At 36.9% G+C, this 23503-nt stretch overlaps 2 protein-coding genes across 3 annotated transcripts in view; one reads left to right on the plus strand and one right to left on the minus strand.

The window, feature by feature from the left end:
- LOC105382791 (synaptotagmin-4) overlaps positions 1-8212 on the plus strand; it is a 39219-nt gene extending 31007 nt beyond the window's left edge. The window contains exons 5-10 of the mRNA XM_048628546.1: positions 1954-2088; positions 2999-3112; positions 3497-3608; positions 4238-4365; positions 4823-5015; positions 5545-8212. Coding sequence (XP_048484503.1) covers positions 1954-2088; positions 2999-3112; positions 3497-3608; positions 4238-4365; positions 4823-5015; positions 5545-5661 — 799 coding nt within the window. The 3' untranslated portion in view covers positions 5662-8212. The remainder of the gene's footprint in view (positions 1-1953; positions 2089-2998; positions 3113-3496; positions 3609-4237; positions 4366-4822; positions 5016-5544) is intronic.
- A 2225-nt stretch (positions 8213-10437) lies between these two features.
- Positions 10438-23503, minus strand: part of LOC105382847 (tumor necrosis factor, alpha-induced protein 8-like protein 2 A) — a 31118-nt gene continuing 18052 nt past the window's right edge. The window contains exons 3-7 of one of the 2 annotated variants that reach the window (XM_048628580.1): positions 14920-15059; positions 14167-14235; positions 13928-14017; positions 13101-13198; positions 10438-10867 (exon numbers count right to left, since the gene is read on the minus strand). In XM_048628580.1, the coding sequence (XP_048484537.1) occupies positions 10696-10867; positions 13101-13198; positions 13928-14017; positions 14167-14235; positions 14920-15059 (569 nt within the window). In that variant the 3' untranslated portion in view covers positions 10438-10695. Of the gene's footprint in view, positions 10868-13100; positions 13199-13927; positions 14018-14076; positions 14236-14919; positions 15060-23503 lie in introns of both variants that reach the window. The other variant, XM_048628579.1, reaches the window with a different exon arrangement.

The following is a 23503-nucleotide window of genomic DNA, read 5'->3' on the forward strand; positions in this document are numbered from 1 at the left end:
CATAAAAGTTGAAAAAGTGCAATGACAACCAATGTGCAGTGATTTTGTATCTGTACACGATAAGATCGCGAGCTGTCAGTGCTGCCTAAACCGACGTGACACTTCTTTGGAGGCCAGCGGCCAACTGAGTCAAACGTCACTTGTGTTTATGATTTTATAACACAGAAAGCCGCCATAGATATTTGTATGAAGATTTGAGGGAAAAAAATTGCTCAAGTTTGGGATTAATTTACACAAAATAAGTGTGTGTTTATTAAAAAACAAGGTATTTAGCGTCTAGTCCAAGCCTTTAACTTTATAATATGATAAAAATCATATGAAAATTCTAAATAATTACGACAAAGTTGTTACAATACGGGAGTGTGATTTTCTGGTTTTTCGTCATATTCTGAATTTTATTTACAGTTATCCATAATCATTTACTTAAATTCGAATCATTCAGCACCTAGCTAGACTCTTCGGCTACCTGTGTGATTTTTTTCAAGGTTGTAGAGCATCGTTTAGTACATAATTCTATGACAATGCCAACCCTCGATTCCCCCTTGCAGACCCTTAACATAGCCGCAACATCCTCCAATGTAGTTAAATAACTCGCTTGTTCCGGGGTTGGAGGCATTTTATTTTATTTAGTGCAAACACAACACTTTTAGAATAATATTCAACACGTTATAAACACGTAATGTAAATTGTTTTGATTAAAATAGCACAGTTTTATTCACTTGCAAAGTCTCTTATCGCATTGGAATGCGGTCCTTTTGTTCTCGCTCGCCGGCCGTCTATTCAATTCGTCGTAAACAAAATATTAATCCGGTTCGATGTAGGCCATATGTTTAGGCACGTAAAGTTCAGTTTTGTTTAACGAGGATTGATGAAATAGAAATACGTCTTATAGGTGTCACTCTTTATTTGCTACTGAATTTGCTTATAACTTGGTACAGTTAAAAAGGTGTTCGACACAAATACTCTTGAGCAAAACCCGATAAAAAGAGTGTTTCTAGCTCTAAAAAGATTGGATCCCTTGGCATCCTAACAACTGCATCATTCCACGACAAACATTATTAATATCTGAAAATACTATGCCAAAATAAGTTTTATAAATTAGTAAGTATATTACCTAGCTATTTGTTTGAAACGTAATATCTGTTTTAGTTATTTTAGACAGCACGCCGCTGAAAGCATTACGATGTTAATTTTCCAAAAATACTGCCATTTTCCCTTCCACAAAAGGTCCACATAAATTCTGAGAAACCATTAGTCTCTTCCTTAGCGACGAACGTAAAGCAGTTCTGAAATAATTGGGGGCTCATTTTGTAAGCGGGCTCAAGCGTCAATTATTCACGTTTATAACGGGCGTGTGTCAAAACAGGAGCTACAGAGCAGGTTGTACATAAACAACCTGCGCCGGCTGTAATACATTCACCTTCATCTTAAATTGATACCTGCGAGGGAGGCTCACGAAGGCAATGTTCGAAGGAACAAGTTTAAATAATTCAGCTATTAGACTGCAATAAAGTTGGATAACAAAAGACGGCTGAAATAAGTTAGATGTCGAGATGTCGCGGAGCGAATATTTTACGCGTTTTATCTTTATAACTCATAGCTTTTACTTAGTAAAGTGTGACTTCAACGGCATGCAAAATGTTTCAACATGCGACCAACATAATAAAAAAGTGTACTTAATTAATAAAGTACAGTATTATGTTTGTAGATAAACTATTGAGTGAGATGGTTATACCTATAGCCAATGCGTGAATTCTTCAGACCTAGAACAGGGAATAATGGGTTACGTTTTAAAAAATACAGGGTGCCCCGTACCAAGTGCCTATCCGAAAGATAGTGGCACAAATCGTTATTCTAAACGTCTCTTCTACGACACTCGGTATACTTACTGATTCAACAACCGATTGATTGTCTCTGTATATTCTAACTCTAATGCTAAGTCTCGTCTTGCAGGTACGAGGCGGAGAAAGCGGCGCTGGTGGTGTCGGTGGTGTCGTGCCAGGGGCTGCCCGGCCGGGAGCCCGCCGGCCCCGACCCCTACGTCAAGCTGCAGCTGCTGCCCGACAAGCAGCACAAGGTTAAGACCAGGTTAGTGGAGAAGGTGTTTTATAATAACAAGAGTAATCAAATCAAATCATTTGTTTCAGATTAAAAGTCCATAAATTAATAATCATACAAGCACAATAAATCTTCACAATCAAATTAAAAAACAGTAATGTAAAAGTTCCAGTAATTTATATTATTAATACAATATTAAGCACATTATTATAATATTATTGAGGAAAGCTTTTCCTAGCACACGTCTACGACGCGGCGTAGGCGTGCTACGCTGGTTCGTAGCAGCTACGAAATGTCGTAGCACTTCCGGCATTTTGAAACGACATTTTGTTTCAATCTTTCTGTTTTTTTAATGCTTTTATTTATTTAATTCAATAAAATCTAATATTAACTGTAACAAAGCAGTTCAATTTAAAAATATTACGAAAAATCGGTTACAATAACATTTGTATATAGCCTCACATTTGCGATAAGTATATTGCTAAAGTTGAGCCTTACTGGCGCTGGCAAATTGCCAATCAGGTCAGTTTCAGCAAACGTACTCACTGCCGTTAGCTGTAATGCTCAATTACACACAATTTATTGATGATATCACACTTAAATCTACGAGTATATATGAAGGTTGTGTACCAACTGTATTTAAGTACTTTAGACAATCATTTTTAAGATACCTAATAGTTTATTATGGATTTAAGGTCATGTTAAACAGCTTGTCCCACAACTTTTGAAAATTTACTACAACATTTTTTTAAACACGCTGTATAATACAATGACTCAGAGTGGTAACTATATACGTTATAAGTAATTGAGATATGGATAATATATCTAAGGTGGCCATTTTGAACCTCTTTTGTCCAACAACTTTTGAACATTCACGAACCTGATAACCCCCTTTCGGTTTTCTTTTTCTAACATCCTGTATACTTGTACAATGCTACAGGGTGGTGCGCAAGACGCGGTGCCCGGTGTACGACGAGGACTTCACGTTCTACGGCATCGCGCCCGCGCAGCTGCCGGCCATCACGCTGCACTTCGTCGTGCTCTCCTTCGACAGGTAATGCAATTATAAGCTTTAATTCACTTCGCAATGAGGTTTGAGGTCAGATGCAGCTGAGTAGGTAAACTGACTTCCGGCGACTGAGTTGCGCTTTGTTATTTTCTGCGTGGCAAAATTGGTTAGCCATAATCATAAAGTTATAACAGGTATACGGTACCCTGACCAAAATTACTAGAGTAATACAATAAATAAACACAATTATCCTGTAAGTAAAAATACATTTCCGAAATTCCACGGGAAAAACCTTATAGGTACCGACGCCATTTCAGTTGAATTTGGAAAATAATACCTAAGTACTTTCGTTTTCTGTTGATTGATATTGATGTATTAGTATATTTTATTCCGTTTTTCGATAATGATGATATTGATGTATGTGTGCAGGTACTCCCGCGACGAGATAATCGGCGAGGTGGTGGCGCCGCTGAGCCAGCAGCAGCTCGGCTCCGGCGACCCCGCCGCGCTGTGCCGCGAGATACAACCACGACATGCCAAGGTATGTAACATTACTGAGGTGCACTGACGAGCCTCCTCGAGTGACAACATCGCATGTTCCTTATAGTTCCGGTACATTCTGGGCAGTCAGCGGCTGACACTACTTATATAATCTGCCCGGATACTTTGCTTTTACCATGGTGACCAACCCCAGTTTTTGCCTAGGTTACTGTATTTCAGCGCTAAAAAGAAGAAAATAAATCCATATTCTGGCGTAAATGCTACGACTTCATTAGAAGTTTATGACTTGTAAATTGTTGTGTAGCGTCTTTTCGTCTCTTCTTCTATCTCAAAATGTTCAAAACAGGCTTTGCTTCATGACTATCGAATACACATAATTTAGGTACAAAATAATAGACACTCACACGGAGTAGGTAAGACATAGGGGATCAAAGAGTGGCGAATCACAACTACCAAACTTACAAAACAAAAACACATAGGGTGATTTGCGCAAAACATTTAAACGTATTTAAATCTATTGCTCGCTCGCTTTGATAGTATAGTGTCAGAGAAAGACAGCCATAAATTTGAATACGTTTATATGTTTCGTGTAAGTCACCCTTAATCATAATGACCAGGAGTTCCATCTAACCCCACCCCTATAAACACCTCCTCCACTACATTCCCCAGATGCGCAGCGTGGGTCGCGGCGAGGTGCTGGTGTCGCTGTGCTGGCAGCCGGCCGCCTCGCGCCTCACCGTCGTGCTGCTGAAGGCGAGGAACCTGCCCAAGATGGACGTCACCGGACTCGCTGACCCGTACGTGCTACTGAATTTCGTCTTCTCGTAGATGCGGTAGCGATGGTAGCTCCTTAGCGAAATAAAGTGGGTGACGGGGACCATAAGTTTATTGAAATGATGATTTAGCACATCTGGATTGTGATATCACCATGCTGCAATGGAGCACTGTAGGTATAGGAAATGGTTCAAGCTTAAGAAACGAGTCGAGACCTTAAAGGGATATGTACAAGTTCGCCAAGTTCAGGAACTAATACCCTAACAGAGAATTAAAGCCTTACCCCTTCAGTTTGGAGCCTCGCCCCATCAGTTTTATTCTTCTATGTACTTACTACACAACACAAACCTTCTCGTCTAAGCAAACCATCTCTAACAACCCGCTCTTCCCACTACCCCTCACTTAACTATGGTTTCTGGTTCCCCATTGCTAAAGCTAAGCTAAGCTTCTCTCCTAACCAAACCATCACTACCTCCACAGCTATGTGAAGATGTACCTACTCTACAACGGGCAGCGCATCGCCAAGAAGAAGACGCACGTGAAGAAGCGCACGCTCAACCCCGTGTTCAACGAGTCGTTCGTGTTCGAGGTGCCCGCCGCGCCCAACGCCTCGCTCGACCACGTGAGCCTCGAGCTGCTCGTGCTGGACTGGGACCGCGTCACTAAGAATGAGGTGAGCGGTTGATGTGTTGATTACTGTGGGAAGTAATTAAGTGTTTGAGGACTTACGTAGAAGGGTTTATGGCTTTAAGAACACCGCGACACTTTTGCATTATGCGTCCGTTGTCGTACCTGCGAAGTTGCATATGGAATATAATATCTCAGCCATCTGAAAGCGCACGAGCGTATACAAACAGATACTGCCATATAATCCAACCATACCAATGAAAGATGGTTGTATAGTGTAGTGCCAATAAAGGGCAATCATCATTACCTAAGTCCTAAGTATCTAAATGTTACTAAATGATATCAATAGTAATCACTTTTACTAATCAGTCTAGCATAATCGCAATATTCACCATTAAAATCAGACGACATCTTACCGGATGTGATCTATAAACTGTGTGCGAAGAACGTATGTTGTAGTATGACAGTCAATATCGATAGTATACATAGATACTATAGATAATAATATAGATAACACAAATTAACCCACTGAATATGGTAACAAATTTCTGATCCAGACGACTTTCTCCTTGCAGGTGATTGGTCGGCTGGAGCTGGGCGCGGCCGGCGCGGGCAGCACGCGGCACCACTGGCGCGAGGTGCAGGCCGCGCCGCGCCGCCAGATCGCCGACTGGCACAAGCTCAAGGAGTAACCGCCTACTCACTCCTGTCTGCCTGGTACTTTCTCTCCAACCACTTCTTGTTCTGTTTCGGAAATGAAATGTTAACTTCCTCACAACTTCGTCTACCTGGTTATTTGTGACCTATTTTTATGTTCATTATATTTTTTCTAATCTGGTTACTTCTTACGGGATTAATGGCATTTGCTGCCTACCGAATTTGTCAAGGTAAATGATCTCATACTACTGAAAGATAACTCATGTTTATTAATATTATCAAATACTTATCTGACTTAATTATCATTTTCGTAGATCCTACTTACTACTGTTAACATTAATTTTAAGTTTTGGAAGTTTTGTGAAGTTATCTTTTACCATCTGACCTACCAGCTTTTGCAACCAATTCTTAGTTATTAAATCCCCTACTTTCTTGCATTTCCCCAAGAATCAGGGGACTGTATTCTGTTTTATTATAAATCCATTTTCACCTATTGTTATACAAACCTCTTATAGTTTTATGGCAGCTTGTATTTATATAAAACTTTATAGCTGCTTATCAGTAAGTATTTTATTTTTAAAGATCTTACTTTGAGTCTGAATTTTGGGAATTGGGAGAAGTTACGTACTCGTAAATGTCCTATTTATGCAAAGTAATTATAAATATTATTCAGCAGAAAAGGCATGGTACATGAACAATACACGGTTTGAATACCATCAATAAATCAGAGGTTTCATTTACCAATTAAGTTACTTAATTGAAATAAGTGGAAATATTTAAATTTACTTTAAAGAGGTTACCTCAGAGTTTTACCCTAGGCCCGCTTCTACTTACTAACGAAAAATACGAAAGCAATTTATTAGGTCCCTCTAGCTAACATTTATCACAGTGTACTCAAACGAAATTATAGTTACTGACTTGATCATTCTTATTATAATTTAGAAGAACTCAAATAAATATTTCTATATAAATTGAATCGGTTTTAAATAGTTAGTGTGATTTTGTTATGTTTCACTTATTATTGTTGCACTTCAAATAACGTTATACGATTATAATTACTTAACTAATAAAGATTGGCTGAGCCATTTAACGTATTGGCAAAAAAGATGGAGAAATTGTAGATTAAAAATACTTATATTATTTAGGTAGAACTAATTATATACTTGTTTTAATTTTCATATTTTTTGTATGATACGAACGAAAGTAGTTTACAAGGAAAATAAACATTAGGTGTTAGCTGTTTAATTTGAATTGGTTCATTTATGCCTACTTAGCCGGTACTATGATTTCATAGCGCACACAGTGTCTCAACTAATATTCCCTAAAGAGTAAAGTATATTTTAAAGAACGCAGAGATTAGCTGTAACAACATATATTTTGTGTCATCTATACTTAATAACATATCCATAGATATGTGTAAGGAACTCAGTGTAAGTAACGAAACATCGCAGAATATTGTAAAAGCATACTTAGGTAATGTTCAAATTGAGTTGTAGGGAATTTGCATCCACCTTAGTTTCAGTTTTTAAACAAATGCAAATAATATTCTCATTCTCAAATTAAAAACCATGAAAGATAAGATAAGGGCAACCACTGATGCGGAGTAATGTAAACCCTAAAATACATACAGGCGAATAAAATTGAGATCATCTTAATTTTTTTCGAAGTTTGTTCATAACTACCTATCTCATATCTTCATGGTTAAATTTCTGTTGTAAGGATAGTCGAATTACTCTATTTTATAATAACTGTAGGTAAATACTTATAATTATTTGATATATGATATGTAAGTATATTATGTATTGCTTGAAGATTTGAAAAGCTCATAGCTATTATTAAAACGACAACTTTGGGTTTTTGACATATTTAGGTAATAAGTATATTACTTTTAGATTTAGATTATGTGCCATTTAATTGCAATCGTCATTTTATTTCAAAGCAATCCATCACTCTCATCGACTCATCTTAAATAATTAAAGTGTAGTTTTGCTCATTACTATGATCATAAGTAGTAAGTCATTCGACCGTATTTTAAAATTATTCTATGTAATATCTATTACGTATACATGAGCACTGGATAACATTACAAAAAATAATTATGCATAGAAACTATAGGTAGAGATACCTATAAATAAAGTATGTAGACAATAAGACTATTATTTGGGCACATTAGGCCCGATCTCAACTCAAACATTCCAGAAATTAGTAGTTGTAAATACGAACGCTTTGGTAATATTGCATTTCAATCATTATAATTGTTACGAGTAAAATTTATATACGTATCAGAAGATATACCTGTCTGCACTAATTGAAAACTAAGGTCTTTTTATAATTTGTTTCCCATATCGATGTCTAGGCGTTAAAATCAATGTTGTGTCTTCTTGCGTATTTTAACTTTTGTGTACGTACCATAGATTTACGAAAGTTAAGATACGCCCACCGTTATCGATGATGCTATAGTAATAAATGTATTTAGAAGTGTCACTGTCGCGACCTGCACACAACGTCTATCATCAACACCACATCTGATTTGTATACTAAGAGGATTTTAGTAAATAAATTATTGACTGGTGCTTTCACAATAAATTGATCGTTTTATTGTTATCCTTACTTTAGTTACTTAGTGTTCTTTATACCCTACCGAGTGATCACATTAAATCATAGATAATATAAACTAAAGTAGGTAATATAAATAAAAATCGTCACGTTTCATCGATTGTATATATTATTTTCATATCAAATCTTACATCAATAGGTTTATTAGATACTTATACATTATACTGCACTGTGTTTTGTAATATCTTAGTTTAGTGTCATGGTGCATCGGATTCATTACTGAAATCTCTCAAGATATAAAACATGAAGCTATGCCTATAGTTGCCTACTAGTCTGAGACTCACAGAGTAAAACATTGAAAAATTACACTTACTAGGGTCAGAAATTAGAAGTTTATCATATTATCCACTTTGGAAACGAGATTATTTAGTTGTTGGCGTCTCCTAAGTTTGCTACTCCAATTTACTTACACAAAAAGAGACACGTAAATATTCTACAAGAGAAAACAATGTAGAAAAGGTTTTTTTTTCCTTTAAGGACAATCGAATGAAGTGTAAATTTACAAATTTATATTTTTCAGTTATACCTTGAAGTAGTGGAATTTGTAGATTTCTGTGTAAGAACATCACCAGCGAAAATCTCTTTGATTTTATCTAGCTACTAAATAAACTAACATAGGTGTTTGATAGGCAAGATTCTAATTGTGTGCATAGGTGCTGCGTAAGTACATGATAATTATAAAAGATGAGTACTCGTATGGCCCTTGTAGTTACTATGATTGACAGTAATTAATTACACATATAAACACAATGAGACATATTTAGGTATGTATCATGCAAATATTAGAATTCTACAGTGACGATATAATGACGCAGGCTTAATTTTAGGGTTTCCACAGCTTGTACAATAAGTGTAGATAGAGCTTATTGATGTGTAAGTCGATCAAATGTATTTGCGTCAGAGTGACTACAAACACTATGGGCACTGACAAAATTTATAGGATACCACTTGTATAAGTACATTTTATACTTAACTGAAAATTTACTTCGTTTTTCGGACTGTGTTTCTTACGAATATTATTTTAGGCTTGTGTATTTGCTTATTACTTTTTAATAACTACTTATGGACTATTATATTTTCAGTAAATGTAAAGCTACAGAATGAACAGTGTCTACAGATATGAAAGTTTGTCGTAGATATGTCTGAGTTGATTCGTGTTGATATTGTTATTTTTTGGTCCAAGTATTCATATTTTTTTCAGAAATTTATTATGTTTTTTTATTTGTTCAAAAACTTTATAAAATATAAGGTTGGACACAATATGTTATTTTCAGATAAGTAGGTACTCAAATAGTTTTATGAGTTTCCTATTTTGATAAAGGAGTAGTTATACTTAAGTGATGTAATTATTGTAAAATAGTCACATACCAAAAGGTAGTTCTTTCTTTCATACCATAGTATAAGTAGTAGTTATTTAGTTTGATAATACACGAAATTCCTACCACATTGAATGACTCAAAACACCAAAACCACTAAATGTCCAGACACGTAGGTAAGTTCATGAAACAATCATTATGTTTTACTTAAATTAAAATAATTATAGGTACTTACAGGTTTTAAAACATCTAAAATTTTACATAAAATATTTACACAACTAGTTACCTACTAACTAAAGGAAACGATAAATACCTCCTCAAGTTTATTCTCCTCCTCGATCATACAAACTCAAGTGTAATAATAAAATCAGAACAATAATCTCATTGTAGGCAAGTTTTTCGACGACACAGTCTGATTGACATCATGTGTAATACTTGTGTGGTATAATGGTTTAATCAGTTATTCTGTTAGTAAGTATAAAATCTTAAATTGTCATGGCATAAAACGGCAAGAGTATTTTCAGTTTCTAACACCGACTGACATTGAGTACCTACTCAAAACTAAATAATAGGTTCATAGCGTTAAACATCCTGAGTACTCATTAAACTACATACTAAATGCAATATTTCAGCCAAAATTTCCATTGTTTGTGTCACAATTAGAGCCTCTCTAAAGGTCCCCAATCTACCTTAATGTAATGAAAAGTGTAACAGTGTTGACGCTTTTAAAGCAAATCTTACAAACAACTATTTTTATAAAAATCCGTACATCTTTTAAATTACTTACACTTGTGTAGAAAATGTAATCTTCATTAGTGAAGATAACGGACTTAATTTTCCCTTCGGAATGAGTACAAAATTATGATTCCTCTTGATTAAAAGATTCGATATTACAATTTTTCTTACAGCCATTTTAAAGCTATGCAGCCGTATTCGAGACTTCATTAAACACATTTACACCATATCCTACACACTACAAATAGTGCTATCAACAGTACAATCATCATCGCACATCAACCAACACCTGCATAGCCCACTACAGACAGATCTCAATTTGAGATACAAAATCTTCTACAGATTGGAAAAGAACTCTTAAACGTTCTTGTTAGGACGGCACAATTCTGTTCTCTACCGTGTCTATAGGACGCCCTTGTCTAGTTCTTTCCTCAGCATGCGGGACAGCTTGAGGACATCATCGTCCACTTTTCCCGCGAACAGAGAGTCGAGCAGCTCGGGCCGAGACACCAGGGAGAAGATACCGGCCAGCCGGGAGACCGACTTGTCTGATAGGTGGCGCTCTACCACCGACCTGAAAAGAAGGGAGTGAAAACTGAGTAAAAGGGAATATAATTATAGAATTTTTCAAAAATCATAAAATTCAAAACAATTCCAAAACGTCACAGAAATCATCCTGTCTAAAATGAGGTTTACAAAAAGCAAATTAGTCCAGTCAATAAATGAGTCAAAATGAGGTGTAGAGTGCGTGAGCAGGTAACTAAGCGATTCCTTCAGAAACTTGTTCAGGGGGCTTAGGTTGTTAACATACCAAAAGTCCTGACTCCTAGGTGATGAGCGGGGGGGAGGAGGGGGGGATAAAGGTACGAATTTTTGTTTTTTTGCTTATATCTCAAAAACGGTGCATCGGAGACAAATATTATGAACTAATAAAATGGAGCTCTTAAAATTATCTAAAACTTTTATATAATATGTTTTTTTCTAATTCCTAACCGTTTTCGAGCTATTACCCTCGGAAAAAGTTGAAATTTACAAGAGAAATGTATTCATGTCAAAACATTCATAAACATTCCATCATATTGTCTAAACCTATTCATAAATGAAAAAAATTAATAGAAAAGAAGTTGTAGATTTTTAAATTCCCTTTTAGAATATATACACATATGCTGGTTAAAGTTCAACCCACCTATAGTTACAGCTATTTTACTCACACTTAAGCTTACTAATTCGGTGAGCTATGTCAGTGACTTTACCAAAATGCAAGTTTAAAATAGCTCTAACTTTAGGCGGGTTGGACATTGACCAGCATATGTAATATATTCTACAAGGGAATAAAAAAATCTACAACTTCTTTCCTCTTCATTTTTTTCGTTTATGAATAGGTTAAGACAATATGATGCAATGTTTATAATTTTTTTGACATGAATACATTTTTCTTGTAAATTTCAACTTTTTCCGAGGGTAATAGCTCGAAAACGGTTAGGAATTAGAAAAAAACATATGATATAAAAGTTTTAGATAATTTTAAGAGCTCCATTTTATTAGTTCATAATATTTGTCTCCGATGCACCGTTTTTGAGATATAAGCAAAAAACCAAAAATTCGTACCTTTATCCCCCCCTCCTTCCCCCCGCTCATCACCTAGGAGTCAGGACTTTTGGTATGTTAACAACCTAAGCCCTCTGAACAAGTTTCTGAAGGAATCGCTTAGTTACCTGCTCACGCACTCTACACCTCATTCCTTGACTGGACTAAATATATATACTCTAGACAAAAAGTTATTTTTGATTCAAATGCTGTCTTGTTTAGGTTAAAACTTTGATTAAAAAAATACATTTAAATTTCTGAGAAATAGGAAGGGATGAAACGAAATGATGGTCTTAAACTTAGTAATAACGTAAACTTAGAACAAAGACAAAGTTGGGTGCTGTAAAGAAAGACGCATAAAGTACACTGTCGGAGGTGGGAGTTTCAAAGAACAGTTAAAGTGAAATCGCGCGTAGAGCAGTAAAAGTCTATCGTCCTTCGACAGTGAAACAAATTTATTGTTCCTACCCACTTCCATTATTAAGTTTAGTCAAGTTATTCTCACTTACGATAGTTTCAGATTCAACAACAACAGTAGATCCTAACACTGAATATTTTAATCATTTACATCAAAAGCAATGGATAACGGGTAAAGGATGGAAGACCGAGCACATAGTATTATAAAGATTTTGCCACTTGGGTAGTCCTCTGTTCAGCAGAGGACGCTTAACATGACGTCCCTTTAGAAATAGAAATAGAATAGAAATAGAAATATTTATTTGCTGAATATGGGTTTACAATATTAGTTGTTTTACATTAATTTGGTTCCTACATATTCTGCCTGGTAAGGCTTGCAAATTAGAATAAGTGGTATTACCACTCTCAAAGCGTGCAATAAATTACATTTTATTATAAATGATTAAGATAAAATTACATTAAATTAATACATAACTTACTTTATAAATACCTAATTAAACTTTTATCAGTCACATCACATTCCACATTAGTCAGATGGAGAGACAATTTTGACAATATAGCTGGTATTGGTTCGATCAAAAAAACCGATCCCTACTCGCTATAATATACCACTTCCTAGCTAGATTTGTTTGCCAAGTTTTCGGATGGGTACAGTTTTTTTTTCATTATTAGCTATATCCCATTCCACGGGGAAAGACATCTGATACAAACTAAAACTACCCTTATTCGAATCTAATAAGGGTTCAGTCAGATGTCTTTCCCCGTGGAATGGGATATAGATGTGATGTCTTGGCGTGACTCACTTGAGTGACTGGTGCGAGTCGCGCAGCGCGTCCTGCAGGAAGCCGCGGTCGTACGAGAACTCCACCTCGCAGAACGACACCACCGCCATCAGCACCGTCTGGAAATATTGTAAATTCATATAAATAACGAAAAGTAGTTCAAGCGAGACTCGCAACAGGTGATGAGATAAGGGAATGATTGTTACTGCTATGGTTTTTAAGCAGAGAATGGTAGAATGATTGACGGTGAAGTAGATGTCATTATCTGATGGGAAAGTTCTGAATTTTTAGTCGCTTCAGAAAGCAAAAAGGAACTTTTTCGACTATTTTTGAAAGTACCAGTGTAGACCTGATCCTGACTCTTGGAAGAGCCTAGGTCGTTAATTCTCACCACTGCGATAAACATTTGGCATGTTTATTGCAGTGGTGACCTTTTGCTATGTGCTATATGCCCCGATGCGTGTAGCAGACATTTGCGGCCCAGGATATACACACCAGCTACGGAAGAATTTCACTATACAAATATACATCTATAGGCTCTCTAATCTTTGGTCTCACATGGAATTTGGAGCGGAAGGCGGCGAGCGCGCGCTCGTCCGGCGCCGACAGCTGCTGGTGGCGCCGCAGCACGCCCAGCTTCACCGCCGCCTTGATCACGTGCTTCACTACATGGCACCTAGTATAGTGTGTCAGTGCGTCTCACATGGAACTTGGAGCGGAAGGCGGCGAGCGCGCGCTCGTCCGGCGCAGACAGCTGCTGGTGGCGCCGCAGCACGCCCAGCTTCACCGCCGCCTTGATCACGTGCTTCACTACATGGCACCTAGTATAGTGTGTCAGTGCGTCTCACATGGAACTTGGAGCGGAAGGCGGCGAGCGCGCGCTCGTCCGGCGCCGACAGCTGCTGGTGGCGCCGCAGCACGCCCAGCTTCACCGCCGCCTTGATCACGTGCTTCACTACACGGCAGCTAGTAGGTACAGAGTGTCAGTGTGTCTCACATGGAACTTGGAGCGGAAGGCGGCGAGCGCGCGCTCGTCCGGCGCGGACAGCTGCTGGTGGCGCCGCAGCACGCCCAGCTTCACCGCCGCCTTGATCACGTGCTTCACCAGCCGCTCCGCCTCGCGCCGCTCCACGCGCGACCGCAGCACGCACAGGAACTGAGGGGAGAAGTTGGGTAAATGGTAAGAAGTCCGTAACTCTACCATCGCTCTTGATCCAGTCACTACACGTTTCCTGTCTGCCTTTATTCTTAACTGAGTTAACTTGGCATCGGACCGACAAGATGTCATGTTCACTAGCGTGACCATAGCGTGACGTGACAAAAGTTCTCCGTCGCGCTCGCTCTTAAAGCTGCGCGATGTGAGTGAGCCCGAGGCAAAACTTTTGTCATGTCTTAAATGCCCCCCGTGCTTGCCCTCCAGTCAAGTTATCTCCCGTTGATTGTACAGATCAGAATAGAGGCAGATAAGAGCGAGCTTAGTGCTGTTAAACTCTTGGGGGAGGGCGCTCAACAATGGACGATTACATTGGCCGATGAAGACAGATAATTATTGCATTGTCGTACAGTGAGTGTTATGTCAAAGTCAATTTTGATCCTGAAAATTCTAATCACAGTTAGTATCATTCACACTATCCACCGTAGTAACAGATCGGCCAGAAGACAATATGGTAGCATGTGCTATGATGGCTCCTGGTAGTACTGCTACCGCGTCGCTCGCTTGTCAAACATCAGTCGGATCCTAAGAGTAATAATTTTCGTCGGATCCATACAAGTTATGTGAGATTTGACAAGCGAGCGCTGCTGAAAGATTGTTGATTATTAATGCTCTGTGTATACACACCTGATCAAGCAGCTTGGCGGCCTGGTCGTCCAGCACGAGCGCGCGCGCGCTGGCGGCGCCCCCCACGCGCGACAGGAACTTCTTCTGCGCGCGCAGCGAGATGTCGCGCGCACACCACGACCCGCCGCCGCCCTCCGTCGCTAGAAGAAATTATGGGGTAAGAACAGTGTTAAGGAACTCAGATGTGAGTTGGTTCAGAGGCCCTAATCTGGATGTGTTAGCAGTTTTGAAAGCAATTCTTTTTACCAAAATTTTACATAAGTATTTTTATATGTTTTTTTTTCACAAAATATTACTTAAATTAGTAATATTACTCTGTTTGGTACCACTTAAGCAAAACTAGTGAAATAATGCACCACTGTCACAGTATATTCTAGGATTGGATAATAGGCTTCCTGATCTTCTGCAAGCCCTACATAGCGGTCAGAGGCCGATTGTTGGCGATTTATATGAAATCTCCGGTCATTGTAGTGCATTATCAACTGCAAAGTATTGTGTGTGTGACCAATCAAGGGATAAGTGCAATAAAGATGACGTAATAAACATTAGCTCAGATAAAATAACAGTAACAAACGCTAGTCTAGTTCTTGTGTTTGGGAAACGCAGTTCACATACAAATCACAATCAGATAGGACTAAAGGACCATATTTCTAATTATTCATCCTAAATAATAAATAGAGTAAGTATATATATGTACTATCTAACTACTTACATACAGCTTGATCAAATAAAAATGGAACTAATTTGAGATTCTAGTTATGAGTATTGGTACTGTATAGTAGGGCACTACGTTGTTAAATTTTTCTCAGTCGATAAATATTGCTAATTTTCATAGAAGCTTGATCTCTTGATTTCGAAATACTTTTCTTCGAATCCGTTAACCTTTTCAATTAAATACCTCTGTAAATGTAACCTTCAGTACTTTACCTTGAACTTGAAAAGGTAATGGAACAGAAACGTCCCTAGATTATTAACTAAAACCCTTTTTGTTAGACAAAAGCTAAATATTTTATCGTGTTGAAAATAAGCGTCCATAAAATTCATCCCTGAAAATAAAAAGAGAGATAAGTTTTCGAAGGTTTTTCGTTACGACCAACTAAGACTTCTTTACAGTAAAAAGCTTCAGCTTGAGTTATTGGTGTTAATGTTAACTGGAGAACTTTTTTATTTAACTACGTAAAATAGGTAGGTACTCTTTCGTAATGGAATGGTGAAAAGCTTGTTTAAAAAAATACGTTATTTATAAATCTGCTTTTCAAATAATTAGTAAATATTATACCCACAAAGGGAAAGGTAAGTTCCGTGATAAAATGTATGTAGTGGGTAACTACGGTAGGTATTTGTTCATTATACTCAAGGCCAGTGCCGTCATAAATCAGCCCCCAGCCGATGCCTCACGCTCCATGCCGTGGAAGGAAGGTGCAAACACACACACGATAAATGTGCCACTACCGCGCGGCATTCCACTGAAACGATCTGGAACATTCCCGCCGTCCGAGGACGCTTTTCCCCTAAATTCCTACCACCCTTTCACCTAGATTTTGAGTAGTACTTAGAATTTATTCGCGAGACAAAATTATTGGATTTCTCTTTAGATAAGAAAGAATGTAACATTTGGTTGGCGTTATTCGCGATATAGCGCATCAGCAGGTAAATTGGGTATTTAATGTAAGCAGCGTTACAGTACAGTCAGATCCATAAAAATGATTATACTTTTTTATTTAAGCATTTTTTATGTTTTACATGATAATTTTTATCTGAATATAATTTGATTTCATTATTTTATAGTGTACAGTTATGGATGACCTGCAACTGCATTAAACATATACTTAATGTAAAGACAGAATATAAATAAAGTTTTAATTGGTTTAACTGCGGCCCCGGCGCGGTATATCCAGTATTTAAAAGTTGTGCTGAAAGTTAACGAACCCTCGTCAAAGGAATTGAACTCACAAAGAATCAAGTTCATTGATCCTGATCCATTCCCTTCCTTTTTTGTATAAAAACATTGTTATAGCTTCACGTGCGTTATTTATTCTTACGAGTATACATAAAATAAGTTTATATCTGTAAACATGTTTTCTGTAGTTAATTTAAACTACATTGTGAAAGCGAAATATTATATTAATAGCAATAAGTACAGGTACTTACGTAATTTAAAATTCAGTTAATAATTACAAAATAATGATATGAGTAATTTATTCATATGACTGTTAGATTTATTAACAGACAGTACTACAAACACTAAGACAAAACTACAACTTACTACTTTGTATAAATCAAATAGAAACAGTGTTTTCAGTACTTAATTATGTCTTTTCCCAGAAGTGGTCACTTGAAAATTTCATTTCTAAGTAGTACTTTTTGTCAAACTGTAAAAGAAACGTGTGTACCTAAATGAAATACGCATCTTTGAACTTATTGAATAATTATTTAGGCACGCCCTAATTATTTCATTACTGTGATTGATACTGGGCATTTACGTACTTTAGATGAAAAAATCACTGCTCATGAGTTTCCAATTATTTATTTCAATAAACAAAGTTCCACTGCCATGCCAGAGTAAATATGAAAATTGTAATGCGTAAATTTAGCCACTTTCCAAGAACAAATTTCGATTTGCCCAGAGATATTTAAAGAACGTCCAACCACAGTAATTTACTTGAAAATTCTTACCGTAGGTATTAAGTTTTCAAGGACGGGTAGGTATTTATACTGTAGCCAAAGATTACTGAACCTTGCGACCTTCTAGAAGCTTCCACTACGAAAGTTCCAAGAAGTACTGAGGTACATTTATTCCATGTAAAATCGATAAAGGCTTTCTTATTTGATACCTATTATATTACTATATCAGCTTTCCTCACTTTTCAAGAATGACTTGTCCAAATCGAATATCGATTTGATGAAAAAGACCAACCTGCCAAGGTTAGGACTTTATGTACCTAGCTGTACATTATATCGAATTTTAATGATTCTAACTCCCAAAAAGTAAAAACATCAGTATATAGTATTGTACCTAGATCAAAAAATAATATGAAGATACAAAACACGCTATTTCCTTACAGGTTACATAATTTCAGCATTAACCGTTAGTTTAATCCTTATCTTACTCACCTAGACCTTGTTCATATTCAAATGTGTTAGTAGATATAATATATATTATATATGTACACTAACAATAAAATGTTAACGGACAGTAATAATTGGCGGAAATTAGTTTTAAACCCAAACAAGACAAAAAATGGGCACTGATAAAAATAATAAAACTTCAATAAGTAAAGTGAGCAAGTACACGAAGAAACCATGTTTTATTCAAACCGTTGCATAGTTTCTCAAACATTTCATTAAAACTTGTAAAAGAGATCACTGGAAGTTGCTGAAGCTGATTTTGGGAATACTATTGGATTTAATAACCGACATTTCATAAATCCTTAGCCAATATCTTACAATATGCAACATCTAGTGGACGGGTGCGCTGTTCGCTGAGTATCCGTTGGATGCGGATTGCCAGCATTAGGGGGTTATTACCATATCGCGTGCCGATTAGACCTTGGAGTCTGGAGGCCTGCCAACCCGCCAACCGTCATCGACCACCAATGTCAGGGGTCGCACTCACGGCCACCAGATAACAGAAAGGTAATAGGTGACTCGGATTGTGTGGAAGTTCCAGCTACGGTCAGGTCAACTAGGTAATTGGAAGCTTCAAGTTCAAGCTCGAAATAGAGTATTGAGTGGCGTGGCCTTTTACGTGCTCTATGACGTTGAAGTGGACACAGGTATCCATTAGTATATTGTATCAAAAATCCTAACCTCTTCACTTCATAATAACTTTAATATCCATTGAAATAGTCCAAGGTTAATATCAAACAAGTGACGCTGAATGTTACCTAAATACCGTTCACCGAAAGCCAAGTTCATCAAAAGCTTTGTCAGTTCTGTCGAGTGACCATGACACGGACAGATTTTGTGTACTGTCGACTACTAATTGCAATAACTCAGCCACACCTATGTAGGGTTATTCGGAGTAACCCTGTTTCGGGAAATGACTCCCCGGTGACTCCATTAGGTTATGAGTTGGCTGGCAGAGACAAACGACCGAGGCTGCTGTCTACCTGCTTCCTGCCATTAGTTGAGTAAGAAGAATGAGTATCATGCTGACGGCAGGCATCCGAAATGCTAAACATTTATAAGCAAAATCGGAGCGTGTAGTATTTCGTTTTTTTTACATATTTTTTTCATACTAACGCAGTACCGAGACGCAATTAGGCTTTTTCCAATGTCCACAAGACACTTGAACATTTGTGAAGATGTCCATAGGACACCGCCACAAATGTTCAAGTTTCATAATAACTCATCATCACCGCATTGCAAATTTTCACAGATAATTTTCATCTTGAATCCCAGATCAGTAAGTAAATAAGATTGTCAATAATCACTATCAAAGTCCATCTAATAAACCTGAAAACAAAATTACCCTTTCTCCCGAGGACTCGCACATAATTAGTTTAGTTTCTTAGTAGGCCTCTAACCAAACAATCAAGCCGTGCCAAATTCATAAAAATAGCGTGTTACTAGACTTATTAGAGCATTGAGGTTACGAGAGCGGGCCCTTGTCGAATCACTTCGTCTAATAATACATGGCCATAAAAACGTAATAAACCAATCTGGGATAAGCGCATTAGGTCAATCGATGATATCTCAGATATATCAATAAAAAGTTAGGTAGGTACTTGTTAATTTACAATGCAATAATTGTTGTTAGTTCACAATGCTTTAAATGCCATATTTGACCGTTGAAATTTAACTTAGATCCGTACAATATTCGGACTAGTTCCTATCTTTTAGCAAAATTCAGGATACCTATAAATCTATAAAACTTTTATAAATCAATGTTCCTAAATAAATACATCTTAGTTCTTTACAACTTCAGTGCTACAGAATAATTAAGTGTTCTTTCATTAGCAGTACTCCCAGCATTGAGTAGGTAGTTCAAAGTTCTATTCTTCACTTGAAATCCTTTGGTATTGTTACAACTAGCGGTCGTTGACCCGGCCGGGAACAATTAAGAACAATCTCTGGTTAATTGGAACAAGCGAGAGTTCTAAAGGGTCCACGTAAGGTCTGTGTGTGGCCTAAAAAGTTTGATGGCTAATCAAAGTCCAAGATTTAATGTTTTAGGCTGAAAATTTCGCAGGAATATCCTTAATATTGACCTAACTAAACGTTAACTGCAACGAAGCTATAACCTATTAATGAATCATAAACCTATACGTACGTACTTATTGTATCTCTTTTGCTTGTACCTTATAAGCTTATAACCTACTTTAGCAAAGTATCTGCCTCCTCTCTTAGATACTTTGGAGCTCAATTTCAACGTAGCAACTACGGTACTGAGACAAAGAGCTGTCGTCAATGTCAACAGATCCGAAATAATCGGATTTCCTCCGCAGCGAACGTTTTACAAGTAAATTAATTTGTTACCGAGACAAGGAGAGTAAGTATTTTACGTAATACCGAAGAGAAAAATAAAGGAGTTCAGTCATTCACAATCGTCAACTGGAAAAAGATTAGGTTGTACAATGTACAAATACTGAAAATAAAAAAGAAACGACTATTTACAAAGTAAGAAATGAAATTCTTGAAAAATTGTTAAGTACCTACCTACTCGTATATATTGTATATAGCTTGTTTTTTTTGTTGATGGTTGGCTGGATTGGAAATATCAACGAAGCATGTTGTTAGAAACCATTTAGTTTGCTTTCCCTTCAAAATTATATAGCTACCTAAACGTATCGATTGTAATGGATCGCTACACCTATATCGCTACATTCTAAACAGTACGTTAATACATTAGGTTGCGTGTCTGCGCACAATGCCAGTAGCAGGGACGTATAATATAAAATTTACCGACAGCCATCGCTGAATTCACATGGCACAGTGTACTGTGTACCTTTACAATAATATATGTTACAGGTTTGTTTTAGTACCTATAATTTAAAAACTTTAAACAAGAGAGACCAAAAGGTGATAGCTTTCCATTGTGATGCAAGCAAATTTGACTACGGTCACTACAACTTTACAAGCAAAAAAATATAGTTGTGTATTTCTGCAGTAGTAGCGCCTGTGTATAATTATGTGGCATCAACTGACATCGTAGTCCAGGATACATCTTATCGATTACTTTATCCATTGACCATTGATGTATATTTGCTAGGTATTGATGAGGTGATGCTCATGATTGTTTTATTGACTTAAGGGGACATGCACCAAAGTGTTTAATCTCGATTTAAGAAACGTCAGCCCATATAAATGTATGGCATAAATCGAGATATAACACTAAATCTAGATTTAATATGTTGGTGCAAGTGGCCCTTAGTGTTTTAGTTAAGTTCTTCTGACCAATCTTGGACAAAATGGGTAGTATTGCGTTAACTTAGAACATAAACCATGAACACACATCAAGTAGCACCATTTCAGTGACTAGCGTCGCGTCGCGTGCGGCATGCCACGGGCTATCGACCAGCTACACTGTGACTACGAGTACAAGTACTTCTATAGGTATATTATTACATTACTTATTCTTATTACCATAATACTTCATTATGTTTCCGTAATTTATAATAACATCATGTCCGTAAGTAAAAAAAAATACGAATCAAACAACGCGAGCACATCAGCAGGACTAATTATACACAAAACTAAACTTTCAAAAAAATATTGATTTCACGATAAGTACATTCATAATAGTTTAAAAAGTATTTGTTCAAAGCTGTATAAAAAGTCTAGGGTAATTTTCAGTGAACCAAAGTTATTCTGTTTACCATATAATAACATTTTGATGTAAACGCTCCTATAACTTTTTTTATTACACGGCGCACGGTATACGTAGGTACACTCCCTGTAGTTTAAATTGTTAAATGCAAAGCGCATTTTCACGGCATTGCATGACTTGACTACTCGCAGCGTAGGTCTCCGCTTGCCGGGACAAGTATAATATATCACGAGCGTAGCTGCAAGCATTATGATGTCTACTATGTCTAGACACTAGACAGTCCCGGGGACTTATATCAGAACTCCTCCCCTACCTTTGTTCCTCGAAACGACGACCGTCGACTTCCCTCCCTCCAAGTTCTATCTACATATAATGTATGTGTAGTACCTACAGGAGCTAGATCCTGAAAGATAACACCTATAAATTTTATAAAAGGTCTGTCAGGCTGCCGGCATTACAAAGTCCGAACCCGTAAAAGCTTAACTCTTTTCCATTCGGTCTGAAACCGAAACACAAACACACGAATGGCCGCTGGCATCAAATAAAGGTAAAGGAAAGCCATCAAGTCACCCCCGTGTAGTTTGGACCCACCATAAAACAGGATGGCCGCTCAGACAACAGCTATGAAGCTAAAACAAACTTAGGTGTTTGCGTCATGTAAATAAGGGCTATTTTAACGGCACAGGATCAATCAAACTGTGTCGTACACGTGGATTGTGGAACTGAAAGCTTCTGAAAAAGGCACTTTATTAAGTGATGCTTTACAATGTTCCGTTTTTATTAAGACCATTATGTATTTTACTTTTAATTTAGAAAAAAGATATTCTTGTATAATGTAATTTAATATTCTAAATGAACTTTTCCTAGAACAAATCATGTGGAAAGTAGCAAACGCATAACATATAGGATCATATGTGATTTGTGGGTATCACTGTTCCATATGTGTTATAAGTAAGTAGTTCTGTCCCTACCGCATGAATACACAGTATGAATTGATTTTCAGGGGATAATACAGTAAGTATTATGTAGCTAAGTAAATAACAATCCTATTATTATTCCTGTAGCGTTGCATTGATATTCAATCGGCTCAAGCGTCTCTATCCATGAAATGAGTTAGATTAAATAGAGTTTGGGTTCGGGTATTGTAAAGTTGTACTGTACTGTAGGAGTGAAGGTAGAGTAAAAATAAGTTTACGTGTGACATAGAGCTTTTATAGGCTTTCAAATTCAAATCTGGGAATGCAAAATGGTCACATAATTCATGCATTTAAAAGTTTTGGTCGGGTACACTATATAAATCCGAATTACTTTTTTACGAATATGAAAATAACGATTTTTAAAATTACGAATTTCATAATTCCGAATAATTCACAATCCCGAATTTTAAGTTTCCGAATAACGAAAATCACGAATAGTTAATAAACGAAATTTCAAACAACATATTAATTAAAATGACGAAAGTCAATTTTCCGAATATTATTATTTCGATGTTTTAAAAGTACGACTTTTTATTATATCGAATTGTTAAAATTACGAATCCCGAAGTTTTAATATTCCGAAAATACAATTTCTCGAATGTATATTAGTTAACAAGAAATAGTTATTAAGAATAGTGTGTTTATTAACAGCATAATCCGTATACAATTTAACAATATTTTTTAAGCTATATTATTTGAGACGCTCCGCTCCGCTTCGCTGCGCTCCGCTTTGTTTTCGATATCTATGTGCACCTAACACGCTCCTCCTCGCTTTGCTCGTCGTCGCACCTATCTTTAGGTTTAGGTCCTAAGGTTTTTAAGGTTAAACACCATA

The sequence above is a fragment of the Plutella xylostella genome, chromosome 21 (assembly GCF_932276165.1).
Source record: "Plutella xylostella chromosome 21, ilPluXylo3.1, whole genome shotgun sequence".
NCBI lineage: Eukaryota > Metazoa > Arthropoda > Insecta > Lepidoptera > Plutellidae > Plutella > Plutella xylostella.